At 39.1% G+C, this 10,000-nt stretch overlaps 1 protein-coding gene across 1 annotated transcript in view; it reads left to right on the top strand.

Annotated features, from left to right (window-relative positions):
- The window catches only part of LOC138007357 (tubulin--tyrosine ligase-like protein 12), a 21,489-nt gene that overhangs the window by 1,035 nt on the left and 10,454 nt on the right, over nt 1–10,000 (top strand). Inside the window, exons 2-9 of the mRNA XM_068854206.1 lie at nt 3,319–3,422; nt 3,822–3,931; nt 5,012–5,066; nt 6,134–6,170; nt 6,475–6,664; nt 7,282–7,451; nt 9,193–9,395; nt 9,835–10,000. The exon at nt 9,835–10,000 is cut by the window's right edge and continues 53 nt beyond it. Of these exons, the coding sequence (XP_068710307.1) occupies nt 3,319–3,422; nt 3,822–3,931; nt 5,012–5,066; nt 6,134–6,170; nt 6,475–6,664; nt 7,282–7,451; nt 9,193–9,395; nt 9,835–10,000 (1,035 nt within the window). The remainder of the gene's footprint in view (nt 1–3,318; nt 3,423–3,821; nt 3,932–5,011; nt 5,067–6,133; nt 6,171–6,474; nt 6,665–7,281; nt 7,452–9,192; nt 9,396–9,834) is intronic.

Below are 10,000 nucleotides of genomic sequence, written 5' to 3'. Positions count from 1 at the left end.
GTTTGTTGTTGGTTCTTTACTCTACTCTGAGAGGTTTTTCTCTGGGTTCTCCAGTTTTCCCCTCTTCTCAAAAACTAACATCTCTAAATTCCAATTCGATCAGATGCGGGACCTCCCTGAAAACCATTTTCACGTGAGTGGAGCTTCCTCAGTAAATATTATTGTTATTATTTTATTATATTATTATTATTATTATTATTATTATTATTATTATTAAACAAGCTTATCCTCCGCCCCGGAGCTGGGTCTCACTCGTAAAAAGTGTCTTCTGGAGGATTAATTAAGGTGGTCCCAATGACTGCATTCCTCCAAACACATCTGGAATCCCGAAATCTTTAAAAAAGTCCTCCAACCAACCAGACACCACACCCAAACAACCTACCATCAATGGCACAATCTTCGTTGACAATCTTCCTTTGGCAGAGGAGAGTAGTTGATGATTTTCTCATGAATCTTCTTTAGTCACTATGTTCTTATCCCAAGACACTGAGAAATCAGCAAATGACCGCTCCTGAGCCACTCAATACACCACAGCAATGTCTGGACAGTATTCTTCTGTCTTGTCTTGATGCTTCTATCCTACCAGATCTCCACATTGCCATCCTCTGACACCCTCACCTTATATGGAACCTCCTTATACCACTTATCAGCACACCTCACACTATATTTCCCACAAAGCTCCCAGTACACTCCTCCGATACTCCCTCTGCCCCAACCAGTACAACCACTTGCCACACGCTCTACATCTCCCTTCTAAATTGTGGCCTGACTTGTGAAGAACCCTCGTTCCCATACCCCCCCCCCCCCATTACTCTTCCCCAAATACACAGCTCTATTAAAGCTACTGCCATGACCTTCCATCAGCGACTTCAATGACATCCCTCATAAATTTCCCATGCAACTTATTCTCGTGAAATGTCTCCACCTGCTTCTTATATTTGTTTGTCATTTCTTCAACCTGCAACCTCTCTCCCACAACCTTCAACATCCACTCATATCCCTCGCGTTGATATATTCATACAGACCAAGTTCCTCCTCCTTCACACACTCATGCTCCCTGGTCAATCCCCTCCTACCACCCTTCCTATTTTTGTACAACCTCACTACACTCCCTTTCTTTTTGGAACGGCCAAACATTGCCAACATCTCTCTCATCTTCATATCCATTGCCTGCAGTTCCTGAGCACTCCAATCCAAATCCCTGCACTGTACCTCACCACACCTATAGCCCATGCATTTATCACCTTAATCAATTTCCCACTGTACAACTTTAACCTCGCCACCAGTTTCACCCTCCTCAAATAGTCCAGCTTGACTTTCTCTTTCATTTTCTTCGACATATCTGCACTCTCCAACACATCCAGGTTCTTATACCCATTCTTGTCAACCTCACCCATCACCTGACCACAGCAACACAATTCCTTCACAACGAACCTCTACCCCCTGCTTCAACACCAACACAGCACAACTCCATCCCTTTGTCCCTTGAAAAAACCTGTGCATCAAACTCTTTAGCTCCTCTTCAGACCTTACATACATCTTCAAATCCTCCATGAACAACATATGGTTGAACAACCTCTGATTGTTCTTAAGCTTGTACCCAGTGTTCTCCCATTTCAACAACATAATTAGAGGGATCATTGCGAGAACAAACAACAGTTGAGACAAGGAGTCCCCTCAGAATATTCCTTGTTTGATCCCCACTTACCCAACACTTTCCCATTTGATGTCAACACAGTTTTTCAATCACTCATACTACCACACAACAAACCCTTCATGCTATCAGCCACCTCCATTGTTTCCAACATTTCAATGATCCAGGAATGCGGCAGCATATAGGCCTTCCAATAATCTACAGATGTATCCACTCCATTGCCAAGCACCTTTGCTTTACCTAAACATCCCTTCCACCACCTTGTCTATCAACAACTGATCCTTCGTACCCTGTAACCTCTTTCTACACCCCTTCTGCTTATCTGGAAACAACCTATTTCCCTGCCAATCTCCACACTACTTCCAGATCAATGGCAAACATGCAATTTTTCTGTAGTTTCTAGCCACTGTTTCCTTAGCATGATCCTTCTGTATCAACGCTGTCCTCCTCTTAACCATCCACTCTGACACCTCCCTACTGTCCAAACAACCCTGCAAACCCTCTGAAATCAAACCATGTAATGACTTAAACTGCCTAAAACAAAACCCCCTTACACCGTCCCGACCTGGAGCCCTTCAAACTGCCATCTTCTGAAGTCCATTTGCCACATCCTTTGTTCAGTCTAATATGTACAGTTTCCTCTTGGTTATCCACATTACCCATCCTGTCCCTCACCTCATCCAACCGACTAGCTTCCTCTTTATACCAACCAAATGCTATTCCAGAACCTTGTTACTTCCCCTGCATTTGGTGCTTGGATAGGTCCAAAGTTTGCTGTGCCCCCGAACTCCTTGTACAACTGACTCTGGTTATTTTTGAACAAGATTTTCTGTCTAACCTTCGTACAGTTGTCTACAAACTACCTAATTTGTTTGCTCCCAGATTGGATATTTCTCTTCAAAAACATACAAACTCACTTCAGCCATTCCCTTCTCTGCAACCTGATACCTCCTATTCAACTGATCCAGCACTGTTCTCGGAAGCACAGCTCCTCTTCCTCATTTCATCAACCCTTGCTTAATCCTTCAGCCATTCCACAATACTCCTCTCAATCCTTCTTTGTCACTTGTGTTTCTTCTTCTTCTCAAACTAGTTACTTTCTTCCGCCCCATCAGCCTCAACTCGTCTGTAACTACATACAACCCAGTGAACAAAAGGCTTTTGATCTCCAACAGGCATCCCATCCTTCTACAACCTTCAAATTTCTATTCAATGTTCTCCTAACCGGAAACCGAACACTCCTCACTACATTTACCTACTATTGCTACTTAACTGCTGGTGCTACTAACTACTACTACTACACTACTCCTTCTACTACTACTATGACTACGACTACGACTACGACTACAACTATGCACCCCAAGCTCAGTGTGAGCATGGCAGTCAAAAATATAAGGATTTGTATGGGAATCGCGATAAAAAGCTTAAGAAGATAATCATATGAAAAAATTCTCAATTAAAAAGCCTAACCTTATTGCCATTGTGGGTAGCTTTCCGTCCTGTGTGGTTATTTTCCAGATCTGACGCAATTTGAGTCATTTCTCAATTTTGTGGTTGAGGTGCCTGTGCTACTACTACTACTACTACTATCACTACCACTACCTCTTCCACTTCCACTAATAATAATACATGTAATAATAACAATATGATTGAATTGCCTGCAGATATATGACGCAGGATCATACTTTACACTGGCTCAAGATGAAGATGAATGTTTGAGGGTTTATGTGGGGAGTGAAGAAGGAATAAAAACCTCTGATCCAAATTGGTGAGTGATGTGAAAATGCGCAATGTGCAAGGATTGTCTAAAATTACAACATGTACAGTGTCGGGATAGTTATCCAAATTCATTCAGGCTGCTGTTTTCAACAATCATTTTACTACCAGAACTTTAAGGAAGTGAGTCTCTTCCAACCACACTGTCTTTGCCAATAAACAATCTTAAAATACCTGGGTTGGTAAAAATGAAATTTGCTTTAAAAAACGCTTCTCTTGAGCCCTGGCGGAAGTCTGATTAAGTGATTGTCTCATAGTGTTTTGAGTCTTTTTGCTAGAGGGTATCATTATCATTATAAATGAATGAACTTCAATATCAACTGAAAATAATGTTTGTCAGTCTACACTATTTTCATGCTTTCTTTTCATATTAACCTCATTTCTCTTCCAGTGTGTTTTTGATTGACCATGCCTGGACATATGAAGTAAATTATGCTCGCATACAGCTCAGAACAATCCCTGGTCTGGCGGACAGAATGGCATCTCTCATGGGAATAGCAAGTAATACAATGCAATGCACTTTATTTTTCATGAACTCATTCATATTCTAAGGCTGTTCTCAAATGTGGACATCATCATCTTTAATTATAAGTGGGAGCCTTGTAGGGTTCACAATAATTCCTGTACGTGTGAACAGATTGAACAAGATTTCTGGCCACAAATAAAGCCCACGGGATTAGTCCGCCATTCATGTAGCGGGAGCATAGAAAACGGCACCTTAATCAGTCCTACAGCTCAAAAAACAAACAAATAATTATTTTAAATTATCTGCAATTCTTGAAATGGCAAAAATACTTTCATAACCAGTATTAATCAATTTAGCAAGCTTTTTTATGATTATCATTATCCCAAAATCCTTTACTCTACTGTGATGTAGTATGCTGGAGTTTTTTTAACATTGGATGTAGAGTTCATTGGATGTGAAAGAGGAACAACAAGAGCTTGTAGCTCAAAGGTTCTTTTGGGAAGGAAGCAAAATAAAGATATTTAGCAACTGCTAGAGGAAGAGTTTTGAAAAACTATTGGTTTGCATACATGTAATTAATTCTAATATTGAAGCACATTGTCCTTGCACAATCTTGTCCTTGAATAGAATCTGCAGTTCCCTCTCTATTTCCAAGAGATCATTAATACAGTAATGAAAAATCATAAAACCAGTAGGTGGTTGTGTTTTGTGGGATATTAAAAAAATAACGAATGAGGATTATAAGTAATAATTTTTGATAGTAGCTAGTACATGTGTTGTTGTTATTCAGTTCCATTATGGAGGCTGTCTTTTGTCTAGCAACTAAACGAGCAGGTTGTGTTTGACTGGTTTCAAAAATCTGTTATAACGCTCTTACTTGTATATTCACATAACATATAACTGAGATGAGGTAAAAGTGAATCGGCATACCATATTGATTTGTCAGAGTGCAAAGACTATATAAGGCCAATTAATTATGACTTATTCAAACATGGATTAAGCTGCCGGCCTCCTGTCAGGCACTGTGAATGATAATATTATTTGATTTGTGATTAATTTTGGTAATGAGCAGTTCTCATCAGTTTCGTAACTTAAGATTTACCATTGATTTTTAGAGGAAGATCTTGGTCAAGAAGAGCTTATTGAAAAGATATTTGATAAAATGTGGAGGTTGGTTTGTGAAATGATGATGTACATGTACATGTATTTTCTGTTGCGGATATCACTACATCAAGAAGGAGAAATAATTATATATAAATTTTCTTATTGGACGATTTATTGTGTAGTATCTTGGGATATTTTTAAGAGTCTCGCTCACAGTAGCAAGTCAAAATACAAGAGATATATTTTTCAACTCAGTCGGAAAAAAGAAGAAATTTATAACTTGCTTCCTTGTGTGACGAACTTACATGGTTCAGGAGTCATTGGGTTATTAGCAACTTCTACATCCACTCAATATTAACAAATTGATGTCAGTTTTTCATGCCTCTGTCCTGGTGTTATTGATCATGAATTTCGTCAAAACATTGTCAAAGTAGCTGTGGATGGCTGAGTGGATCCGCAGACTACTTTGACAAGGTTATGATGAAATTCATTGTAAATAACAGGACAGACGCATGAAAAACTGACATCAATTTCTTTTTTACAATAACAAAAAAGCAGAAGGGTCAAAATTAAGACAAAACACGAGAAGAACGCGAGACAAAAATGCGAGAAATGTAAATCTGACGCAAGCAATATCGCGTCATTATCACATAAAATTATAAATTTGACCCATTGACTTCCAGGTGTGAAATTTAATAGATTTTACTGTCTAATTTTGCTCTTCAGTGCCAGGGCATGGTTCAGGAGTCATTGGGTGAACTAAAATGTTTGCAAGTAGCATATAAATTTAATGCATTTGACAAGTCTTAATGACATTTGCCTGACACAAGAAAGGCATTGTATTCTAATGTTAGGAAATTTCCCAAAAACTACATGGCTTCCATTTATGGTGTTCATGAATTTGGTTTCTTTTGGTTGTCCTTAGAAACCACATGCATGCTCCTGTATTCTCTTGTTTGTCTCGCAGTGGTCAAGACAAGCTTAAATCTGTTGTTCATTTGAATTACTCATTTCTTTGGTGCTCAAAAGTCATCTAGGGAAGACATTGTATAGATTTACTATCTGTGTATTTTTGTGTTGAAATTTCTTACCATTACAGTATGTATTTTGCATGTGTATTTTTGAACTTGCAGCTTTAATCAGAGTTACAGGTTGAAGATGGTAGCACAGGTATGTAAGAATATGATTGAATTTTACTGATACAAGACAATTTATGTAATGTAATGTGTTCAAGTGTCCTATAATAATCATTTTACTTTAAGACATACTATTCCTCTCAAAGTTTGAAGCATGGTAAGCAGTGGGTTGCCTTAAAAACGGAGACTGTGATACATGTGTAGCCTTTGTGTTGTTTTTCAAAAATTTTCAAGGAGCACTGCTGGGAGTCCCTCTGGGAGGTATTAATTTTGTCCCAGGTAAGCTTTCATTAAACCAGTTAGGTCAGTATAGTGAGTTTTGTGTACATCCTTTGAAGGACAATGCAAGTGGTGGTAACAGTTCCAATAGTGATGTTGAGCATTCACCTCTGTGGTACATCATGGATGAGTTTGGATCTTGCATAAGGCATTCAGATGATCCATCTTTTGCTGTGGCCTTGTTATTCTACGTTCCACTTGGTGTTTCCTTTTCAATAATGTGGCCCTTAAGAGACATGGAATATGGAGGTTTGTAAAAGAGATTATTGTCTTCCTGAAGTGAATTTAAATCAAAAATATTGTTAGGTTTAATTTACTTGGGGAAGAACTTCAATACAAGGCGAAAAACCTCTCGAGAACAGGGATGGCACAGTGGTAAGGGTACAGGTCTGCCTCCCACCAATGTGGCCCAGGTTTGATTTCTGGAGGTTGACTTGGTTCTCTACGCTGCTCCGAGAGGTATCTCTCTGGGTACTTTCATTTTCCCCTCTCCTGGGAAAACCAACCAATCATTTGATATGAATTGATTTGATTTAATCTCTGTACATCGTCCCTATTGCCAGGTGGTGGCACAGCACTAAATACACTTGACAGTCTTAAATAAAGTTCATAAAGCTTGAAGCAGAGTAGAGAAGCCACAAAATAATGTATTCCATGTATGTCGCCAGATCCAGGATTGACAGAAATGGAACCTGGTGTGGGCTTCATTATGATAGGAAATTTTCTCTCTGCTCATGGCTGTACCAACCCAGCTCGCTTGCATTTACAGTGGATAGGTTTTAACTCGCTGATGACAGAGGCAAATAAAATATGTTGTATGATGGTTGGTGCTTTATTATAATTTTCTCTTTCTCCTCTGGATTAAGAGGAAGTTACCAGAGACTATTTACGGGGAGTTGAAGATCCTTTGACAAGAGACTGCTGTTTGCTACCTTGGTTTCCTGACAAATTGACTGATAGAGAATGGATTAAGCAATTGTCAGACGAGACAACTCTGGATTCTACAAGAAATCAGCTCTGGCAAATTCACATGCAGGTGCGTTTGCGTGTGGTGGTTTTTTTGGTATGGATCATTGATTTAATGTCAGAGGGTTCATCAAGGAAGGGTAGAGCACCACTGAGACATTAATTATTGATATTTTCTTGATTTCCCTCTCTGACTCTAGCAAGTAGGGCAGGATACCTTTGCATGGATCTCCTCGATATCGTCCCGAACTTCGGACTAATTATTTAACTCTCATCCGGTTTAAGACCTGCTATAACCAGTTTGAATTTTTAATGCCTACCCATAGGCCGAAGAGTGGAAGCAAGGCTGCATTGACATCACACAAATGCATGACAGAACGATGAGGTGATTCGTGCGGAAGTTTCCTTTTCTTCTTGTTATTGAGAGAAATCGAAGATATATACCTCTGCCAGGCAGGGTAATCATTGTATTTTGCAACGACTTTTCCCAGCAGTTTTTTTCTTTTTTGCTTGCTTTATAATATAAACAAATCAAATTAAAAGTGCCCAGCTACCAATCCTTGTCAACTTTTTGGGAAAAATCTTAAAGCAACCCCTGCAAAGTACATGTATGTCTGTAAAATTAATTTAAGCATTGATCGTGGACTTCCTTGGAAAATAATTTTCATTGTACACAAAAAATACCTTGAGAGTCCTGTTGACTCAGTTGGTTTTAAGGCAGAATGCAATGGCTTCATTTTTTGGTCAAACCACTGCAGTTAGATAAGCAATTAAAAGAGTTTGTATGATCGAAAACCTCTCCTTGTTTTCCTTCAAATTTCAAAAGTTCTTGTGCCGAATACTCGAAATGTGAGATTAAAAGCAATTAGTTCATTAAAGAGAAAAACTATTATTATTTTCACAGCAATTTTTCTCATTAACGGTCTGCCATTACATGGTGTGGTTCTGACAGATAAGCCCCCAGTGCGCTGGATCCAGTAGAAAGTGACGTCATTTTCTCACTAGCTTAATTAAAAATGCAGTGTGTGAAGGTGGCTTAATTAGTATGCAGAAGACGAATGCTAAAAACTCATGTGCTGCATACTAATTAAGCCACATTCACACACTTCATTTTTAAGCTTGTGATTAAATGATGTATGTTACTTTCTCCTTGATCCAGATTGCTCAAAGCTTATCTGTCGGAAACAGAACAAGTAACGGCCGATCATTAAATGAAATGAGTGGAGTTAAAATGACAGTCTTCCTCTTGAAATTACTACAAGAAAATTCACCTGTTGAGCATTCCATGCAAGTGCTTTCAAAATTTGAAGAAAAATGAGAACTGATTTTTCTGTTTCATATGGTTAAAGATTGGCCGCACTCGTCTTTGGCCATATGAAACAGTGCTAAAACAATGCAATTCTCCTGAAAACTAAACTATTTTACCTACTGTATTATGTACATGTGTACACAGGTGAAGTCTGCTTATGAGCAAAGTGGCTCATTAGGCCGATGCTTATCCCCGTTTCTGTAGCATGAAGCGACTAAGAGTATTTCTACTCTCCCCTGGTTGGGATGCTAGTCCAGTGCAGAGTTACCCGGCCCCAGCATTAAGTTCTCCGGTACCCATTTATGCACCTGGGTGGAGAGAGGCACCGTGAGAGAAAAGTGTCTTGCCCAAGAACACAACACAATTTCCCCGGCCAGGGCCCGAACCTGGCCGCCGCGCCTCCCTCACATGTGTATACAGTATATGCCATATGTACTGTAATACTTGTTTCTTTTGAAGTCGTGCTGGGCACTAGTAAGTCATATTTTTTTCCTTGCTTTAGGAATGGCAGGGTGAGAGATACCCTATTGCTGACACATCAGACCAAGCAATCACATCACTCACAAATGACAGTGAGAAAATTTACCATGTTTTCACTGATGTCGAACAAGTAAGGGATTTCTTAACTCACCCAAGATTTGCTTTGGTGGACAATGAAAGAGATGGTGACATTCTTTGGTTGAGAGGTCATTTTAAAGATTTTAGGTTTGTTGGGACCCTTTCATGCTGAGCTTGATACAGTGTTCCTTTGATAAGTCCTCCCACCATTGTCAGTTTGAGTAACACTTATCAAACTCTGCATCCATTTAATTGCATTCTTTTGGCTCATTTTTTGGCATTTTTACACAATCTCACCGGTAAATTGTGTTTAATTATGAGGAGATAATGAGACAATAGAATTTTGACCGAAGAATATGGCTTATTCAAGCTGCTTTCTCTATGCCAACAGTAATAATTAGGCTTGTGTTTCTAAATTTACCGATGCTTATAGGTAAGCAAAAAGGATGTGGCATATTCAAGCTACTACATCTCTTTATGTACAGTTAAGAAATAAAATTAATAATCTTTTAGGTGAGCAAAAGCCTTGCACGAAAAAGAAACATCATCAGGGATGTTGTATCGAACTGTATCAAATATTTTTTAGATCTTTGCAAGAAAGTGGCAAATTCATCAATCAGTTTCCAAACGAGAGCTGTTTGACATGCAAGGACCACCTAGCAGCAGTGTGTCAGAATGGAGGTTCAGCTGAGAACAGCAAAGAAGAGGATTTGCTCAGGAGGGGACCTGAATGGCTTCCTGTGACATTTAAC

Source organism: Montipora foliosa, chromosome 6 (genome assembly GCF_036669935.1).
Source record: "Montipora foliosa isolate CH-2021 chromosome 6, ASM3666993v2, whole genome shotgun sequence".
Lineage (NCBI taxonomy): Eukaryota > Metazoa > Cnidaria > Anthozoa > Scleractinia > Acroporidae > Montipora > Montipora foliosa.
Note: the sequence above shows the minus strand (reverse complement) of the source record. Positions and strands in the feature narration are given on the sequence as shown.